The sequence below is a fragment of the Rhinoderma darwinii genome, chromosome 6, assembly GCF_050947455.1.
Source record: "Rhinoderma darwinii isolate aRhiDar2 chromosome 6, aRhiDar2.hap1, whole genome shotgun sequence".
Classification (NCBI taxonomy): Eukaryota; Metazoa; Chordata; class Amphibia; order Anura; family Rhinodermatidae; genus Rhinoderma; species Rhinoderma darwinii.
The window spans coordinates 132447697-132469408 of record NC_134692.1 but is presented as its reverse complement, the minus strand read 5'-3'; the positions used below and the strand labels follow the sequence as shown (position 1 = coordinate 132469408).

Here is a 21712-nt window from a genome sequence, read left to right as displayed (position 1 = left end):
GTTCAAAACAGCCTCGTCTTGCAAGTGTGTAAGACTGCTGCATGGTCTCCTCTACACTTTTTCAGAGTTCTGCAAGGTGCATCTTCTGAAGCCGCGTGGTCGCAGAAATCTGTGGGCCGCGCTTCTCTGACTGCGCTCAATTTTTTCCCCACACTGCGGTTGCACATCTAAAGGTCATGTCTCCTAATGACACGGATGAGAATTAGATTTTTTTTTGTCACACTAAAATCTCACTTTCTTTGGGGGTACACCGCACCCACCTAATATTTTGTTTTGGGATTTCTCTGTAGGGGTCTATTTCTTTGGGTTCTATAGTTTGAGCTCCATAGGTTGCATTACTGTTTGTTTCTTCTTCTCCCATTGCTTTTGTACAAAACAGTTTTAGCCCAGTGTCGGGAGGAGGGGGTGCGGGTAGAGCTGGTAAGAGGCGCTAGCACCTTTTATTTAGTGTCCACCTCCAAGTAGCAGAAGTTATACCCAAGGTCATCGCTATGTACCCCGATAAATGTGACGAGAGGGATTACACAGTGAGTAACTAAAAATCTAGTTTTTGGTCTGTAAATGTTTCATGTCATTTACTACTCAAAATGCCAGAACTGAAATGTTAACTCGTCATATACAGTAAGTGGAAGGCATCAAAGAAGTGACGTGGTGCTGCAAGTTTCAAAGGCGGCATGTTCTATAAACTAGGCAAAGTAGGGGTTAAAGCTATACTCCAGGTAAAACTGATAAATGGGGGAATTTATGAAGGGCTTTGCAACCATTTTGACTCCATAAAACGGATGTAAAATATGCTGCACGCCATATTTACGCAATACGGTTGTGACTCTACAGCTCACCAATTTAAAAAAAAAAAAGATGGGTCTTAGTAAATCTGCCCAATTCTGCTTTGTCTAGTGCAGAACACAGGATCAGTTTTACCTGGAGGGTTTCTTGAAGTATAAAACACTGCATAGGAAAGGTCGTGCTGGTGGATGTAGCAACCAGAAAGTTGTCAAAAGTTTCTACCCTTCGAATGTGGAATAAGAACTGGAATCTTTTCGGCTGTTTTCTACATCTCCACATTTCTCATTTGCGCTACGGGTAAAGAATTTTGGGAAGGTGGAGATAATGTGACTGCTGAGTGGAGATAACAAGTTCTTGGTTGTATGAATTCACAGGTAAACTTTTTTTTTTTTTTCCATTTTAATGGTCAGGAAAAACTCTTAGGCCTAGTTCACACAGTGTTTTGGTGCAGTTTTTGGGCGTCAAACTGCGCCAAAAAACGTCTGACAATGGAAAAGAATACTTGCGGGAAAAAGAAGTCATGCCCTTTCTTCAGGTGTTTTACTCTCCGAATTCACATTGACAGCAATGGGAGGCAGAGAAAGCAGTCTTCGCTGCGTTTTTTGCCCGCTACACTCACTGGCCGCGGCCCAAAAAAAATGAAGGAATTTTGAGGCAGGTTTTTCCCTCTTGCAAAAAAAAAACTCAGTGTGAACAGGGCCCAACATGTCAGCAGCTGCTAGAGTGCGATTTACATGGAGGTGTTAGTATGTTCCAGTGATGATTAGAGCTCTGTTATTCTGTTACAGAGCTCCAAATCTCCTGCTACAGTCAGATGTCATTTATAAGATTCTGGTTGCCCCCTGGAGACACGTTGAGGGCACACATTACGGTCATACCCAAGGAGGGTAAGGACCCATCCCTATGCCAGAGTTATCATCCTATTTCTCTACTGGATGTAGATCTGAAACTATTTGCGAAGATTCTTGCATATCGGTTGACTCCGCTCCTACACAATGTGATATATACCGACCAAGTGGGTTTTGTGCCCTTGCGGGAAGCGCGAGATAACACCACACGGGCAATTAATTTAATGTACCAGGCGGCAGCTTCGGCACTCCCCACTTGTATTTTTGTCGACGGACGCAGAGAAGGCCTTCGACAGGGTCAGCTGGGGCTTTATGTTGGCAACTTTGCGACATATAGGTATGGGGACTCATATGATGTCCTAGATTTCGGGTTTCTACTCCTCCCCAGCGGCCCAAGTTAAGGTCAACGGGCACTTTTCATCTTCATTTATGATCACTAATGGTACATGGCAAGGCTGTCCCCTATCTCCACTGATTTTCATTTTATGCATGGAAGCTTTGTTGTGCCATATCTGCTCCAACATGGATATTACGGGCCTGGACTTGGGTGGCAGGCCCCATAAGGTTGCCGCCTACGTGGATGATTTACTCTTCTTCCTCACAGCCCCAAGAATTTCCTTGCCCAACCTGATGGCGGAGTTGAGTAGATACTCGAGATTATCCAACTTCAAGAACAACTACCAGAAGTCAGAGGCTCTGAACATCTCGTTACCACAGATTCTGGTTACTGACCTGTCTGAGTCCTTCTCCTTTAAGTGGGCAAGGGACTCGCTTAAATACCTGGGAGTCCGACTTCCCAGTGATCTATCTCGCCGGTATGCGGTGAACTTTCCTTCACTTCTTCAACGTATAAAGGCTGACCTGGATTCCCTTGACGTCGGCCACCTTTACCTGGTTTGGTAGGTGTGTGATTTTTAAAATGAACATTTGGAACAGTGGATTCTGTATCTTTTTCAGGCCCTACCGCTACATATCCCACGCCCGTTCTTTCAATCCCTGCTGTCCCTTGTGCACAAATTCATCTGGGCAGGGAAACCGGCGGGTCTTGCCCGATCCCTGCTTTTTCGTGTAAAGAGGGAGGGGGGCATTGGTCTTCCGGACTTTGTCTCCTACCATCATGCCTCTCACTTGACACGAATTTTAGACTGGTTCCGACATGGCGGGATTAAAGAATGGGTGTCTATGGAACAGGCTTTTATGACAGTCCCTATACAGGCACTACCTTGGTTGGGTAGACATGCTCCCCTGGTAGCACGGACACACCCTACGATCGGTCCCACTCTTGCAGTTGCGGCACAGGTTTTTCCTCGGGCGGAGTTCTCGCCGTCCCCCTCCCCGCTGTTCCCGATTTTGGGCAATCCAGCTTTTCCACCGGGACTGGACTGTGGCCCTTTCCAGCTTTGGTTGAGGGCAGGTAAGGGACGGGCCGTACACTTTTTGCAGGATGGGAGGTGGATGTCTAGCGCTCAGCTACAGTCTTTGTCGGACCCGGTCCCTTTCTCGGCGTGGCAGGTTACCCAGCTGCGACATTTCCTGGCGTCATTAGAACATCCTGCGGCACAATCGCGAGATAGCTCCCCGTTTGAACTCCTATGTACAGGCACGATTCGACACTCGTTATCCAGACTTTACACTCTCTTGATCTCACCCTCCAATCTACCCCCACCTTCTTACCTGGGAGAGGGACTTGGGCTTGACATTTACCCCTGAACAAAAGGAGCGCCTATTCACCATGACGCATAAATCCTCTATGGCCAGCAGATTTCAGGAGGCCGGGTTCAAGATTCTGTCCCGTTGGTATAGGGTGCCTTCCAGATTGCATGCAATGATCCCAGCGGTCTCGCCATTATGCTGGAGATGTGGTGACCACGTGGGTAGAATCATGCATATTTTTTGGGACTGCCCACTCCTGGCTGACTTCTGGTCCGAGGTGTGGCGCATTTCCTCTAAATTTACAGATTTACCCCTCCCATGATCCCCGGGCCTTTTCCTGCTCCATCTATGTGAGGTCCCACTGTCTATGTATAGACGCTCGGTGCTTCACCATTTGGTGAACGCGGCCAGGGCGTGTGTTCCTGCACTGTGGAGACAATCCTGTCCCCCGTCAGTGGCCATGTGGTTCGGTAAGATTCAGGAGATGATGAGAATGGAGGACCTCACGGCCTCAATGAAAGGGTCCCATGCCTCCTTCCTCAGAACATGGCGTGAATGGATCTGATTTCAATCCACTGCGGAATATAAACCCATCATGGCCTCTTGACTTCACACCTAGATCCAGTGTGTCAGGTCAGCTCTCTCCCTTTCCTCTCTTCCCTTACTGTCCCTGCTTTTCTTTCTTTCTCTTACTGTTCTCATGTTCGCTCCTGGAGTATTATGCACGGCTGCGGGTTCAGGGTGCATGTCGGAGATTCTTTCACACTTGATTTGAGCGATGTATTTATTTCTTGTGATCCCATGCACTTATGTAATGCAGATAGTCAACCTGTGGCCTGTTGACTGTATTGCACTGGCATTTTACAATTGTGTTGTGTATACTTTGTGTTACAAAATGAAAATAAAAATTTATAATAAAAAAAAAAGATCCTGTTACCACTAGGGGGAGCTAATTGCATAAAGATTTATACAGCTCCCCTTGAACTCAAATACTCCTCCGTCACTAGGCCCCCTCTAGTGGTGGCTGAGCACTATGCTCCTTTCCTGTTTACTACATAAAATGATATAGTTTTTTGCTGCGCAGTGTGTCAGGTAAGGAAGATGTATTGGTTGTTAAACTATACTCACAAGTTCTGAAATGCGCATTAAAACCCCTTAGAGAGAACATTCATCCCGTTAAAAGTTTTCCCTAACCCCAGCCTAAAGATGGGGCATCTAACAGCAACTATTTCTACTCCACAGAAGCAGAGACGAGAGCGGCAGCCATGTTTGCCGTAGGTAGGAAACCAAACTTCCCTTTTCATGTTGTTTGACTAAATTCTATATCCTGAACAAAGAGTCCTGGGGAAGGAAAGAGACGAGGAGTCATAGAGAGGACGCACTATATTAAGCCAGGCTGATCCCATGCAAAAAAAAATATCTAAAAATACTCCGTAGGATCATCTTCTCACGACTCTGCGCACAGGGCGGCTCCTCCTGGCATACAAGCAATAGGGAGACACCTTAGCTGGAATTTTGGTAAATAATTGGAGCTGACAGAATATGGTCTGATGAAGCGTTTTATGTTTAATCAGGTCTAATTTCTCTGCTCTTGGCATCTGGATTATATTCCAGGTTGCAGTCAGTGAGTCAGAGAGACACCAGCACAACCAAGAAGTAAGCGAAAAAACGTTAAGGGGGTCTTCCCCACTAATGACCTCTATTGCATATGACTTGGATATGTCATAAATGTCTGGCGGGGGGGGGGGGGGCCTGACTTCTGAGACCCTCACTGTACCCAAAATTAAGGGACCACAGTGCTAGCCCAGAGGCCGTGTAGAGAATTACACAACACAGCGCCATTCCGGGCATGTACGGTAAGAAACTGAATGGGGGGGGGGGGGGTCTGTTTCTAGGTATGTGGGGGACCAAGAGGTCAGACCACCACTGGTCAGATGGTAATGGCATATTTGCCTGCGATAAGTCATCAATGTCTGTGTTGGGCAAACCCCTTTCAGGGCGGGTTCACATAAGAGGGCGCTGTGTCATTTGTGTGGTGCATTATTTTCTATGTAAAAACTCACACTAACCAGATGTTACATGTAGAACAATGGAGGATTATGTATTCTCATTCACACTGCCGTTGTTGATCAGCAGAGTACAGATCCTCATTTACAGAAGCCTGTATTCTGCCCCTAGAACATCCAGGCTGTCAAAAAAAAGACTGTCTGCAGGGAAAAGAAACGACACTATTGTTGCCCGTAGGCTAGGACTGGTATTGCAGTGTTCACTTGAATGGAGATGAGCTGCAAAACCAGATACATCCCATGGACAAGTGTGGACTCTGTTACAATGTGCCCTCAAGTAACAGCTGATCACAAGGAGCGATCCCTAGCGATCAGCCGTAATCTTGGGGGAAATCTAGCAGCATGTTAAATTCCTCTGCAGCACCACTACAGGCAAAATGAGGCATTACACAGTTCCCACTGAGATCAAAGGGCTGTCCACGTAATGCACAGGTGAGTCAGGATCTCCAGAGGGAGAGGCTCTTTGATTTTTTGGCTAATAGAAGAGGATCCTCAATAGGGACCCCCCTCTATTAACTTGGTATTCCCTAATAGGGTATTGTGTGTGCAGAGAACCCCTTTAACCTACATTCTAATTCTGCAATGTGCTCTGTGCCTTGCATCTTTGTGTGTCCGTGCTCAGTTTTTGGGACTATATCGCACATATAGTTTTACCACCTTCGCAAATCAAATCCAGTACAACAATTAATAAACTCTTTTTATATATTACACATATATAGAAATGAACAATAAAAAATAATTTACTTATGTAGAAAAACACACTCAGTTTCTCTTTTGTTGTGAATATATTATAAAAAAATATAAGAGCCGGGTGGTGGTTTAATTTCTGTGTAGCCATATTGGGGGCAGGGTAGTGTTGTGACATTACACCAATTCAGAAGAGCGTCATCAGACATTGGCTACATAGTGGTCACTGAGATACAACTGATGTAATAAAGACTCCTGTAAAGTTGAGGTGTAACAAAATATGGAATGTAACTTTCCCTCCCCTGCACCTTATCGCTCTTTAAGGCTATGTACACTATTGCAATCATATTTTTATTACTCTAGAACAGTTTCCTGACCTTTTCGCACTCGAGGCACCCCATGAAAAAAACCGTTTTCCTCAGGGCCCCCCTACCAAAAATTGTTTAGAGAAAGACAGAAAACGGCTAAAAACAAGCACTACACTCGTAGGGTATGTTCACACAGCGATTTTTGTAAGGCAGAAAAAATCTGCCTCAATTTTTTCAGGAATTTTGAGGCAGATTTTGAATTGACAGCGTTGTTTGACTTTTTTTTTTTGTGTTTTTTAAGCCATTGAAGCTAATGCAAAAGACGCAGGCAAAAAAGCACCAAACAAACGCCGCAGGTATTTTCTGCCTGCTATTAATTTCAATTGAAGGTCAGAGGTGGAAACCACTTGAAGATTATCAGCCCCCCACCTCAGTTAAATGACCATCAGCCTGCCACTCACAGATGCACCCGTGTAGGTAGTGCCACACAGCCAATTTGTAGATGGTGGCACCCCCCCCATCCCCTCTTTCCTATACATAGTGCCACTGTAGCTCCCTGAGGGAGCAGAATCCCCCTGTGGCCGGGGATCCCGCTCCTGAACGGAGCGCTTGATGTCTCTGTCCATATATGGACAGTGACATCAGGGGAAACCCCTGAAGCGGAATCCCCGTCCACAGCGTTGCCAACGATGTGACCGGGGATTCCACTCCAGGAGCAGCCCCTGAAGTCCCTGTCCATTTAGGGATAGTGACGTCAGGGGCTTCTCCTGGAGCCGAATTACTGGCCACCGCGCCGGCAACGCTGTGAAGGGGGATTCCGCTTCAGGAGTTGCCCCTGTTCTCACTGTCCATATATGGACAGAGACATCAAGCGCTCCGTTCAGGAGCGGAATCCCCGGCCACAGGGGGATTCCGCTCCTTCAGGGAGCGACGGTGGCACTATGTATAGGAAAGGGGGATGCCATCTACAGAGGTGGAGGGGTGCTAAATACAAGTTGGCTGCAAAAAATCTCCTCCTCCTCACATGCACTTCGCGCTGTGAGCAGGAGAAAAAGCATGTCCTCAGTGGCTCAGAGGAGTGTCGCAGCACCCTGTTGAGAACCACTGCTCTAGAACATCAAAAATAAAAATGAATAAATGTCTTAATTAAAAATCTCCTACGTGTGCGTGTGCAGCTCCTAGGTAGACCTATGGGTCCCCATGGTAACAGACTACAAGCAAACACTGTGCAGTCTGATCCTGCCATCATGTGTTACTCTATTCCATTTGCCTCCTCTTCTACGGTCTGCTGCTTAGCAAATAATAGAGAGAGAAGTAACACATGACTGCAAGATCAGACTACACACAGTGTTTATTGTAGTCTGTTACCATGGAGACACATAGGTTTGCATTGGAGCTTTATTTTAGATGCATTCTAGGAATAAAAATAGTTTAAAAATTATACACTCATTTTAACATATTATAACTTCATGCCAAGATCCCAGTGAAATATGGTACAATACACTGTTCTCTTCCAAGTATATCCTTTGTCATATTTCAGATTCATTCCTTTTGTTACCAGACCTGTTGTGCTATATGTTGTGTGATTTAGGGTAAGCAGAAGCACTGGAACATCAGCTGCAAAATCCCCAATGTTTCTAAGGAAACAGGTCAAATGTGCTGACCAAAAGCCAAAAAGAGAAAAATGTGCAAAGGAAAGGGTTAACCATCATAGTCTATGTCAGGCGCTTCTTCCACCTCTTCACTGTCTTCTACACTATTGTGCCGCACATGCTCAGTAGACTGGAGTGGGATGGAGAGGGCACGATACACGGCCTCCACTGTGCTCTGTGATACGTAATAGCTGAGATTGGCAGAGGGCATCTTGGACCTCATTTCTTCTAGGCTCCGGTACGCCTGGGGAGAAAGGATGTGTTCAGGATCAGTGTTCTATAAGGTCACCCACACACCTAGAGGATTTTCTGCAGCGAAACGTTACGTGTGGATTTCACCCCCTTCTTCATTGAAAAGGGTGAAACTGCAGTGAACATCCAGAACGAGTATGCTGCGGATTCGAAATACTGAATCATGCTCTGATTTCCGTGCCGAAAATGTTCAGCAGCATGTGGATGAGATAATTATAAAATCTCATCCACTTGCCTGAAACGGTCCGCTGCCGGTAAATCCGCTACTTGTGCAGGGGCCTAAAGGGTCAGCATTAAGATGGACACTATATAAGAAATACAGACAACATCCGGACTCACAAACAAAATAACAAGGTGGGAATGTTGTGGCTGGTTTTATGTAAATAAGGTTTAATCTTTGTATGATTACAATTTCTGGAACGTTCGGATCTACCTTGTGTTTCAATACCTTACCATTTTCAAGATCACTGCTTGATGTCAGTGAATGTTACCACTCTTGTTTACATCCAGAGACTGAAAACCTATGCAGATCTAATATCGACTGTGTGCTACAATCCTCTGTCAGCTAAAAACAGCAGCAGCACAAATCACTTTGCTGTCCTGATAGTTTGCTACAGTGCATCAGTGAAGGTAAATCGTTGATGTGCCCAGGCTGTATGGCTCACAGAGGATTCTGTATGAAATTTCAGGATCTGCATGTAAACAAGGATGTTCCATTCAGTGGCAACAAGCGGAGATCTTTATAATGGTAAGCAACGAAAACACAAAGTATAGAATACAAAGATGTAAAAGTTCAAGCGCTTTTCTGCGTGTGAAAATAGTTGTATTGTGCATATTATTTCTGCATTCTTACTGCTTAGTCTCTGTTCACATCCGCGTTGTGGTTTCCGCTTATAACAGAAGCCATGATGCGGTGCTGGATCTGATCCATCAGGGGACTTGGGAGACCCCCATTCTGGTGGTGTCGGTCCTAGAGGTGGGACCCACATCTATCCGACATTAAGGCTGGGTTCACACGACCATGTTACGTCCGTAATGGACGGAACGTATTTCGGCCGGAAGTCCCAGACCGAACACAGTGCTGGGAGCTGGGCTCCTAGCATCATAGTTATGTACGACGCTAGGAGTCCCTGCCTCTCTGCAGGGAAACAGTCCCGTAATGTAATCATGTTTTCAGTACGGGACAGTAGTTCCACGGAGAGGCAGGGACTCCTAGCGTCGTACATAACTATGATGCTAGAAGCCCGGCTCCCAGCACTGTGTTCGGTCCGGGACTTCCGGCCGAAATACGTTCCGTCCATTACGGACGTAACATGGTCGTGTGAACCCGGCCTTAGAACATATCCTGTGGATATGCTATAAATGTTTGCGGTGACACAACCCCTTAAAAGAAAAAACGTCACATTTTTTAAATGCAATTGAAAACATTTCCCAGTTAATGTCTATATATAATGTTCAACAACTTTGTAAAGACTTTGCTTTACTTATCATGTGCTGATTTTCAGCTTCATGATTTTTTTTATGACTAAAGTTAAATTCAGAATTCTGCTGCTTTCCTATAACCGGAGAGCAGTGCATTGTGGAGCTCAAATCACAGTTGGGGTATGTTCACACGGGCTATTTTCGGGCCGTAAACGTCCCGAAAAACGGCTGAAAATTGGAAGCAGAACGCCTCCAAACATCTGCCCATTGATTTCAATGGGAAAAACGTCGTTCTATTCCGACGGGCCATTTTTGTCACTTCTTCAGCCGTTTTTCCATAGACTATAAAAAAAAAAAAAGCTCCAAAAAATGCGAGTCACTTAAAATAACTCCTGAAAATCAGGAGCTGTTTTCCCTTGAAAACCGCTCCGTATGTTCAGACGTTTTTGAGTTTGTGTGTGCACATACCCTTACACGGTTAGAGCCACGGTTGTTAAAAGCGGAGTTAAACCTTGTCTTGGCTGCAAAGGAGCATCAGCAAAAAGACACTGAAGGGTCGCAGATTTTCTTTACCTTCTGAAAGTCTCCCTGTTGTGTGTAATGTTCCACCAGAAATCCGAACACATCGCCAATGCGGACAGCACCCTCCAAATCTGGCTCTTCCAGCAGCAGCTCGCACTGTCTGATGGCTTCCGGCTTGTCCGAGGAGTATGCCCTGTGACAGCAATAACTGTTATGAGTGTCAGACTGAAGTACCTGGGACTCAGCGATAAAGAACAAGTGCCCTTTAAATTCTATAGAAAGTTCTCTTTATAGCGCATGAAGGTTATATCATCAATAAAGACGGAGATACAACCTGAAAAAAAAAAATAGTATTGTAGGTGGGTCATATCACCATGTTGGAGCCTGGGCCTCTGGTAGGCCAGACCAACCCTGTTTGATGCCGGTACCACACAGTATGTCTTAGCTCAGGGGTCAGAAACCTTCAGCACTACAGCTGTTGTAAAACTTCAATTCCCAGCATGCCCTGACAGCCTTTGAATGTAATAATAAAGCCTTTGGCTGTCAAGGCATGCTGGGCATTGTAGTTGCACAACAGCTCGAGTGCTGAAAGTTGTTGACCCCTGTCTTGGGCCCTGTGCAGACGACCGTAGAATTAGTTCGTAATTACGGACCCATTCACCTCTACTGCCCACGGACACCTTCCCGTATATATTTACAGGACGTTGTCCGTGCCGTAGAAAGAGGCGCCGCAAAAGATAGGACATGTCCTATTTTTTGCTTTTTACGGACCGTGCTCCCATACTTTATATGGGAGCACGGGCCGCAAATGCGGGCGGACGTCAGCGCCTGGCTGTGCCCGTAATCATGGACCGTGATTACGGGCACGCTCATGTGCATGCAGCCTTAGCTCCTCGGAGAACAAGCAATGTTAGGAAACATTACCTACGAGCCTGGATAAACCTCTTGACCAGAGTAATTTTGTTCTGCATATCAGACAGTCGTCTCTCTTGCTCTTCTGGGCTACGCATTTTGGCTTTAGACAAACACTTGTAAGCCTCGTTCAATGCTCCGATGGCCTTCTCATAATTCTGAAATTCATCAATTTCCACCTAAAACCGAGAGGAGTTTAGGAAAAGACAAGGAGGAGTTTCAATTTATCGAGAGGTCCATGTGCTGATCACTCACCTGAGCGCAGGCATCGTAGAAACCAGCCAGAAGGTCGAGGGCTCTTCCCTTGGTGTAAAAGTTAATAATGTTATTGACAATATGGGGATCTTGTCGCCAATCCAGAGACTGCAGATAATTGGCTGCCATTATGTAGATTTCCTTCTGCCGGGAGACTCCAGCAAAGAACACGATCTTCTCAGTGTCTCCTGACTTTAATAAAGATCTCATGGCCTGGTAAAGAAGACGACGAGATAACAAATCACTATAGTATGAGGAGACTGCCCCCTCTCTGCAGACTATGGAAACTGTAACTGCATTGGGAATCCCAATTTACCTAATAAAGGGTCCTATACTATAGTGAGATAGTGTCCCGGGGCAGGAATCAGGATGCGGTGTCCCAATGTCACCTCTTACCTTCAACTTGTTTCCAGCCTGAGTGTATTTCTTGGTTGCGAGGTGATAATTCCCCTGTCGCATGCAACAGTCAGCGATTCGTTCGAGCAGTTCTCGTCTTGCTTCCTCGCTAAGCTCCTTGGAGTTTTTGGATACGGTCATCTTTTCCGCCATGTCCTCTGTAATGATGAGATTTTGCTCCAGGCACAGCTGGAGGGCATCATAGTACTGCAGGACAAAGATTGACAGAAAGATCAAAAAGGGAGAAATATTCTGATCATGTCCAATGTGTCTATAAGGGTATGTTCACACGCACTGTTTTCAGAAGTAATTCGGGCGTTTTACGCCTCGAATTACGCCTGAAAAAACGGCTCCATTACGCCTACAAACATCTGCCCATTGCTTTCAATGGGTTTTACGATGTTCTGTTCCCACGAGGTGTAATTTTACGAGTCGCTGTCAAAATACGGCACGTAAAAAGACGCCCGCGAAAAAGAAGTGCATGTCACTTCTTGGGACGTTTTTGAAGCCGTTTTTCATTGACTCCATTGAAAAACAGCTCCAATAACGTCCGTAAAATACACAGCGAAAAAAGCGAGTTGCTACAAAACCGTCTGAAAATCAGGAGCTGTTTTCGCCTGGAAACAGCTCCGTATTTTCAGACGTATTTTGCTACTGCGTGTGAACATACCCGCACATATAAACAATTTACCTTTTTAGCCGCCAATAGTAATTCCACAGCCTTCTCAAACTGGTTGTGCTGGATGAAGAAATCGGAGCACCGAGCAAGCAGAGCTGGGTCAGACTTGTCATCTAGGTCCTCCGCTATTAGTTGAAGAGCCCCAAACTGTTCAGTAGCAAATGCCAACTCCAACGCCTTGGAGAGATGACCTGACTAGAAGAAAAAGGGTCATGTTAATGCTTACAATGTGGAGCCTGGACAAGAGGTATGTGGATATATCCCAAACACAAGCCATTGCAACTATAAAGCATCATATGTATTAGGCATCCATGATATGAGGAACGTACGTGCAAGCTCTATTGGCACGTAGTGCCCTGGTAAGAGACTTGCCAAGCTTGTAGCTGAACTCAGACACTTGGTCAAAACCGATTGGGCCTTGGAAAAGACTAGCGACCTACGTTTCTCTCTCAGACGCACCCGTTCAGCTCCCAGCGCTCGATCCAATGTTTGATTATGGCGACGTTCCAAAGTCACAATTTGCAAGAGGAGCGCAGAAACCTCAGCTGCCGCCCCCTGTTCAAACGGAACCAATTTTATGAACAGATGAAGCATTTATTGATGCGCCTCCCATACAAATAGTGGATTGGCGTTCAGGAGTGCGTTGGTAGCAAAGTTAGACTGGGTCACGGGCAATTTCCTCCGAAATAACCGTATCTTGCAAAAAAAAAAAGATTCATTAAGTTGCCACGGTCTCCTAGGTGGATGGGCCGTGGGTATGGGGAGAGACATGCAGATAAGTGCATGATCGGATATAAAGCTCCTATTTAACACCGTAATAAATCAGTCTTCAGTAAGCTCCCCCTAGTGGTGGCTGCAGGCAGACAGAATTGTATCATTAAGTCTGGCTCTATGAAGAGAAGCAGGGGGATTTGTAGCTCTGTGACAGAGAAATGGAGCTCCAACCCCTATGGATGTATTATTAAACCAAGCACATCATTTTGGACCTATTTCGGGGACTGTATTGACTTGGTTCCAAAAATATAATATTTTTCCAATCCTAAGCTTTTTTCCTTTTACCTTGTGGTACAGCATAACAGCTCTATCCATTTGCTCCCCCTTTTCTTCATAATACCGAGCTGCGTCCATCATGTCCTCTGGGGTGCTCAACAATGCCAGGTTCATGAGTTGGTCATCCAGATTATTTTCCTGTATTGGATTAAGTATCTGGGTAATACTTGATAATGAGGTTCACTGGATACTGTGGTAATAAAGCGTATGTATATCTACCTTGCACAGCCTGATGGCATTATTATAAGCCTGGGCTCTGGTATAGAAATGCACTGCCTGTTTTAGATCCCCTTGGCTTTCATACTGACGTGCCAGATGGTAGGAAGCTGCCAGGTTACCCGTCTCATTTGCGATTTCTGCAGCCTAGAAAAAAAAAAAAGATTTCAATATATATATATATATATAAACATAAACACACATATACGTCTTCCCTTACTTTCTATCGAAGGCCTTAACACAGCACTTTTTGTATGCTGATTCTGCCATGGATTCAGGAAAATGGCTCCTATTGCTTTCGAATGGGAATCTATCTTGGTGCAAATTCCCATTAAAGCTGGTAAGCCGGCTAGTTTTGTCGCTGTATTTTGCGCTTTTCAGCTTGCATAACATAACCCAAGATGTATGTAAGATGTATGACATAAACAAAACATATAAATAATTTTTGAAAACCCCCAAAAGACGTCATCTGTCGCCCATAAACTCCCACGTTAAAAAAAAGTCACAGCCATCCAGTAAGGAAATGTATGGATTTTTAACGTAGGAGTCTATGGGCGACAGATGGCACCCACCGGAGGCTCTTATCGTCTATGGACAGCCATGTTTAAAGAACGTATACGTTTCTTTACTGGATGACACGAGATTGGATTGAATCGGTATCAAAACAAACTGTATAACTTAATATTAAGAAAAATCTGTGTGTATAATAAAAAATAAATAAATAAAAAAATTATTATGTATATATATATATATATATATATATATATATATATATTATATACACACATACACACACACATATATATATATATACACATACACATATTTACATATATACACATACACACATATATACACATACACACACATATATTTACATATATACACATACACACACATATATTTACATATATACACATACACACACATATTTACACATACACACACATATATTTACATATATACACATACACACACATATATTTACATATATACACATACACACACATATATTTACATATATACACATATATATTTACATATATACACATACACACACATATATTTACATATATACACATACACACATATATACACATATATTTACATATATACACATACACACACATATATTTACATATATACACATACACACACATATATTTACATATATACACATACACACACATATATTTACATATATACACATACACACACATATATTTACATATATACACATACACACACATATATTTACATATATACACACACATATATTTACATATATACACATATATATTTACATATATACACATACACACACATATATTTACATATATACACATACATTTACATATATACACATACATTTACATATATACACATACACACACACACACATATTTACACACACACACACACACACACACACACACACACACTCTATGTAGGTGAAATTGGATTTTAGGTTCGTAGCCCCTAGATGTAAATGTTTGCTGTAGTCTCGAACCTTCTGAATGTTGCGCAGGAAGCAATGCACTCGCACCAGGGACAGGTAGTCTTGCGCCAGCTCATAATATTTCAGAGCATTATCCAGGTTAGACTGGCTCTCGAGGTACTGAGCCCACCATTTCCAGAGGATTCTGTATGAAGGCAACCAGACACAAGGTCACAGCGTTATACGTAAAGCATTATTGTATCGGCCTCCTGTTTACTGTTACTGATGGGATTGATCATCTTACTTGTCTTTCTTGTTATTAATGTAGGTCTCCAAGGTCTGTGGGTTCTCCAGGAGCATCCGTGGCACCTCAAAACGGTGGGTGTCCGACTTCTCATAACTAAGAAATATATAAAGAATAGTTCAGGGACATTTCCTTCAGATCTACAGCTCTACCTGACAACTGTTCTCAACGTAATAAAGAACCAACAAAAACTTCCCATGACTCTCAACAAAGGAGGAGTTAATCTAGTAAAATCCCAGGTCTTGTGTATGGATATATAAAACCCATCAATGTGGGGGTCCCTCTTCCTGGGATTTTTGTTTGCCTCTCATGAGGTTGACGTCAGTGAACGTACTAGTTGAGTGATACATTACGGTCTCCCATAGCTTCCTGGTGCTTTGCATAGTGATAATAGGTGGTTCTCAGATGGACTCGGTCATGGTTCTCCGCAGTCTCAATTGCTTTCTGCCACTGACCCCAAGCCTGGTACAGTTTATTCAGAAGATCGTAACGTTGGCAGGTTTTGTAAAGCTGTTCTGCGTCTTCCTGCAATAGAGAACAGATACTGTACACCAAGAATCCATACAAGATCCAAGGATACCCAACACGGTGATATCTGAGGCACCCACAAATTGTGGTCACAGATGCATCATTAAAGGCCTTTGAAGACTTTTTTTTAATAAAAACAATGTATTATAGTGTTTAATGCAACTTTGTAATTGTTTTTTTATTGAAAAAAAAAATAATTTAACTTTTTGAAATACAGCTTCTATGTATCCTGGATCTGTAAGCTGTAACTTGGGCTGAAACCCAAATCCGTCAGGATCCACCGGTTATCGATCACATCTAAGTCCATAATTTATATGTGATCGATAACAGGTGGATCCTGCGTCACCGAAGCGGTCAGTCCCGCTGACCTGATGGATTGGGGTTTCTATGTATCCAGGATACATAGAAGCTGTATCTCAAAAAGTAAAAAAAACAACAACATTTAATAAAAACCAAATTACGAAGTTCCATTAAACATGATAATACATTGGTTTAGTAAGAAAAAAAAAAAGTCTTCAAAGGTTTATATAGGCTTTAAATCAAAGCACTCCTCACCATGCTCAAATCCCATTTGGACCTATAATAACGTACATCCTGGTGTTCTCGGATAATATGGGAGCAGTTGGAAGATAAGGGTTCAGACTAACATAGACCCTCATACATTCCATGCCCAGAACGCGGCTGTTACCTTTTCTATACCAATGTCCTGTTTAGGTTTTGGCACATGTCAAATACCTGATCTGTCTTGACCAAACAGAACCTACCAGCATCCCAAGCTGTACAGCCAACATGGCCACTCTGGCTTCAATCTCAGGCTCTTGCTCGGCCTCCCGCAGAGCTTTGGCACCCCTGGCATGGCCCATTTTTCCTAGGCACACTTTGGCCACATCCAGTCTTCTTGTCTTGACGCACATACGTGCCATGTTTTCCCAGACAGTTTCACTAGAAAAAAAAAAAAGGAAAAATGTAGTAAAAATAAAATGTATCACATAAAATGGATCACATTATCAACACAAACGTGGAAAAGCTGGAGGACAACCGATATGGCTGTCCTTACAACTTCCTAACGGGGTTGTCACCCAGCTTCTCCAGGCTCCAGAATGGAAAATTTGCCTAGCTAAGAAGCGAAACATCTTCCACCACTGTATGGCCGCACAGCTAAACAGATTTACTGATATTATTTGATATCAGTAGCCATGTTGGTCTCTTTCAGTAGAGAGATATATGTATATCTATCTATCTATCTATCTATCTCTAAATGTCCAGTATCTCCATGGACGGGATAGAAAGTTTACTGTTGGTGAATATTCTTGTGACCTTTGAAACTTGGCACGGCCTCATAGTTAGGTCTTTGTCCGGGATGTTTAATAGTCGGAGTGATGAGTGTCATTAAATGAAGCACAACAAGGCTGGACACGAGAACACGTACACAGAATCCCTTCCCATCAGTAAACACCTTCCTATTCCCACCATGGTGTAGTAGGAGGATTTCCTGTCACTAAACCAAAAAGAGTGCGCCCTGGCCTGCGAGAAACACTGGGCATGAATAAGAGGGGGAGGCGTGCGGGGTGTAGGGGGCTTCAAGAGAGGCGTATCTGTGGTAAGAGTAAAATTAAATGAAGGGGGCAGGTGAGACGGGTGATCTTTTAGATTAGAGGATCTGTTTGTTTGATGGTAAGGCCGGAAATCAACCCCGCTTTTAGTAGGCGCAGATGACAAAATCGTTAGTTACTGGATGGACGATTTTGCAGCGCTCAGTTTAACCCTCAAAATCGCGCAGCCATTAAAATTGATTAACGGCATCGCAGTTATGCGGGTAAAACTCCTGTATGATCCGTCAGTGCTTACAAGTTGCGGTTTCACAGTTGCCATGGTTTTGGAAAAGAAAGGTGACGTCGCGATGTCACAATGTGAATTTATGATCTTTGCTTCGTGCAACCAAAGCCGCCATGTATCCCCAGCCTAAGGGGGTATCTGAAGGAGTTGGTTTTTTAGTCACGGTTATTACTGCAACGAAAAACGACACCCTTAAAGGGTAACTAAACTTTCAAAAAAAACTTCTGACATGTCATAGTGATATGTCAGAAGTCTTGATCGGTAGGGGTCGGAGACCCCCACTGATCACTAAAACAAAGCAGCAGAAACGCTCGGATGTGCCGCTTTGATTCTGATCGGCTTTCCTCGGAGCGGTGTACGGACTCATACTCTTTCTACTGAGCTTGTACACAGCTCCGAGGAAAGTCGATCAAAAACCAAGCGGTACAGCGCTCACCCACGCGTTTCTGCCACTTTGTTTTAGCAATCAGTGGAGGGCTCAGTGCTCGGACCCCCACCGATCAAAACTTATGACATGTCAGAAGTTTTTCGAAAGTTTAGTTAGACTTTAAGGGGGTCAGAGAAACGTAGCTCCTGTCCTCCAGAAACAGTGCCACTCTAGTCTATAGGCGTTGTCTGGTATTGCAACTCAGCCCTGTTCACTTTAATATGATAACTCATAATGCAAAAACAAATGTAATGTTCACGTTGAAGAAGTATTTCATGATGTAGAGCTCAGAACTAAGACGTGCAGATCTTTATGCCACACGCTGATACTTTATAAGACTGTGAATTAATTAGAGAGGATAAGGTGTGCATCCTGGTCTTCCTCTCGAAACTCATCACATTAGTAGCTACTGCCGAGCAGCTCATGATAACTTTTTCCTGCTATTAGAATGACACAGCCATAAAGGTGGGGGATGGGTGAGAGGTACGTGACTACTGGAGGGAATGGAGGAGGGGGTTTAAAAATTCCGTCATTGATCAAAGGGTTGGTACAGGATTAGAAAAACCTGGCTGCTTTCTTCCAGAAATAGCGCCACTCCTGTCCATAGGTTGCATCTGGTATTACAGCTCAGATCCACTGTAGTGAAAAGAACTGAGCTGCAATACCACACAAAACCTGTAGACAGGAGTGGCGCTGTTTTTGGAAGAAAGCAGCCATGTTTTTCTAATCCTGTACAATCCCCTTTAAGTCCCTATTCTAGAACATATCGCTGGTTACTACATTTATCAATTCCATTAAAGGGTTATTCCCCTTCGTACAGTTCTCAGAGATGTCTTCATAGGAGCCGAGCAACTGTGTGTCCATCTTATGATTTTTATCCCCTGGGAGTAAACAATGTGAGTTGCTTTTGAATGACTGCAAGCAGAGATCTTGAAAAAAGTGAGGAACTGATACAGAAAATATATTGGAAAATTGCAGACCTTTTCATTATACAAAAAATAACATTGGCTGAAACTGGAATACACCTATAAAAACCCCACATGCTATGCAAAAAATAGTTCATTTCTGGATTATCAGATGCCGGATTAAAGGAATTTTAATGTAAATGAAAAGAAATGTTCATTATAAGTAAATGTTAGTTGACTGAATGTTGTACACAAAAGGAATTGTGACAAGTAATAAAAAAAAAACGCCTTCAAACTTTTCCTTTAGGACTGCGTGATCGGTAGTGGAAATAGCGATCCCTCTTTAGCGCCCTCTTTTGGGCTTGTTCCTAACTGCTAAAAATGGTTTAACCTTCAATCCTTTCAAGTTCAACCTATGAACTGTGATTCTTCAGCAACATTTTTGCAAGGTGCATTTTGTTCTAACATTCGGAGAAGGAGAGTCACAGCGGTCGGACCCCCACTGATCGGACATTGGGGGCATATCCTAGTGACAGGGCATCAAAAAAGTGATGTCAATTTTACCCTAAATCACATTTTCTGTAGGGTGATGTACAAACCGCAGATATGTCAATGTATTTTTGATGTAAATATATGGTAAAAGTTTCATTCAGCGGGTTGGGCTTCAGAGCCGCACCGGATGGGCACTCGATAATCGGGTTTGACCTGCCATTGTTTTGAGGCTACGGCAGATTCATCAACTAAGCATGAGCCGTGTATTAATCCAGTTTTAACAAATCTCCCCCAATGTGTACAGCGGAGCTAACCGTCTCTTTTTTTTTGCAGAACAGACTAGTTCAAACGTGGAAAAGATCTCATGTTAATATTCCATTAGGCTCTATTCACACTGTGCGGTCAAATCACAGTTTATTGCAGCAACGTTTGTGAAATTGTGGAAAAACCGCTGCATTTTCGGGGTAATCGTGGCAATAAGCTGTGATTTGACCGCATCGTGTGAATAAACTCTTAGGGCTTATTCACACCAATGTTGAATACGTCCGTGTGATGGCAGTTAAAACAACGGCGGTCACGCGGACGTACGTATTTCAATGGGGCAGTTCACACCGCCGTTGTTCCATTGAAGAATAGAACATGTCCTATTTTCTTCCGTTTTCATGGATCCCTCCATAGACTCAAGTCTATGGGGATCCGTGAAAACAGGTCCCGCACAAGTGAAACTCAGGACGTGAAAAACGGCTGTTTTTCATGTCCGAGTTTCCCCACGTTCGTGTGAATAAGCCCTTAGACTTTCACCTTCATACCGCACCCATAAAATACATTTCAGCCATTATAAGCTCTCATAGGGTTAATCACCCACCTTTCCAAAACTCCTGAATAGCAAATCTAGTCTAGCGTTGAATGTTGCCACCCAGCTTTCCTAGAAACAGATACAGCTATGAGGTTCCCTTCACATACACTTTTTGTGTGGCGTTTTTTTTAGCCAAGTTTCTATAGGAAAATAGTACGTGCGTTTTGATGGCGTGTTTTTCGTGGCATTTCTTTTTATACATATACTGGGGAAGATTTACTAACAAAAGTTTTACACCGCGTAAATTAGACCAGGAGGTCAGAAAACGCACCAAATTTATCAAACTGGTGCATGCGGTATGATAAATTGGCGCACGTAGTTAGACATGATAGACACTTGACTTCCGTATACCACCTAAAAACTGGCTTAGTATATGCCACTTTTTTTGTGCTTGGCGCATGGTGTTGCATTTTAAGTCAAGCCTCCTTTTCGCTAGACCACGCCACTTTCCTGCTGAGCTTCGCCGCCTGGTCAAGCGTGTCGAAAACATGTGGCGCACAGCATGTACGCCAGAATCTGGTTCAATTTGAAGAGTATATCTGCCCCAGTGTGTTTTACTCCCTGTGTTTTTTAGGTGGCGTTCTTCGCAATGTAAATGTGATGCAAAGATTTCTTTTTGCAACGTAATTTTAAAAAAAACAACAACAAAACAACTTCAAAAACACCAAAAAAAAAACAAAATACACACAAATGACTATTGCAATAAAAAGTGTGTGAAGCCACCATGAAACATCTAAATATAAGAGTATGACTCAAGGGGGAGGGGGGGGGGTTATTATTTAAAGGGAAAACGCTTTAAATCCATGGTTCAATTTTGAATAAAATGAATGACCCTTAGGGAGTTGGTCGCAGTTCCAGTCTGTTTAGGGGAGATGAATTGGACATTTGACAGTAATACTTTCCTTATGACTTGGAGGGGAGGACCTAACCCTTTCTACCGTTCCAGCTGTGATTCTTATAAGAAAATTATTAAATTATACACAATGGTGGGGGAGGGGGTATTGGGGTTTTGGACAGGGAAATCTGCCTTCCAGGAAATGCATCCTGCTCTGAGGTTCTTTGCAGAATATCCATCTACACCCAAAGCTTGACCAAAACTCTCCGACGAGGAGGGGTGATGCTGGGAGGAAAGGGGGGTGGAAAACACAGCGACAAAAAAAACATCCATTTCCTCTGCTCCGAGAGAGACAGTTAGGAAATAACTTAACAAAATCCCATGCCA

General features: G+C 43.6%; 1 protein-coding gene across 1 annotated transcript in view; it reads right to left on the bottom strand.

The window, feature by feature from the left end:
• Positions 1-7280: 7280 nt before the first annotated feature.
• The window catches only part of IFT140 (intraflagellar transport 140), a 54631-nt gene continuing 40199 nt past the window's right edge, over positions 7281-21712 (bottom strand). The window contains exons 19-30 of the mRNA XM_075830382.1: positions 16739-16916; positions 15781-15971; positions 15447-15542; positions 15215-15347; positions 13708-13851; positions 13498-13626; positions 12451-12633; positions 11760-11966; positions 11364-11576; positions 11121-11287; positions 10248-10389; positions 7281-8244 (exon numbers count right to left, since the gene is read on the bottom strand). Of these exons, the coding sequence (XP_075686497.1) occupies positions 8050-8244; positions 10248-10389; positions 11121-11287; positions 11364-11576; positions 11760-11966; positions 12451-12633; positions 13498-13626; positions 13708-13851; positions 15215-15347; positions 15447-15542; positions 15781-15971; positions 16739-16916 (1978 nt within the window). The 3' untranslated portion in view covers positions 7281-8049. The remainder of the gene's footprint in view (positions 8245-10247; positions 10390-11120; positions 11288-11363; positions 11577-11759; positions 11967-12450; positions 12634-13497; positions 13627-13707; positions 13852-15214; positions 15348-15446; positions 15543-15780; positions 15972-16738; positions 16917-21712) is intronic.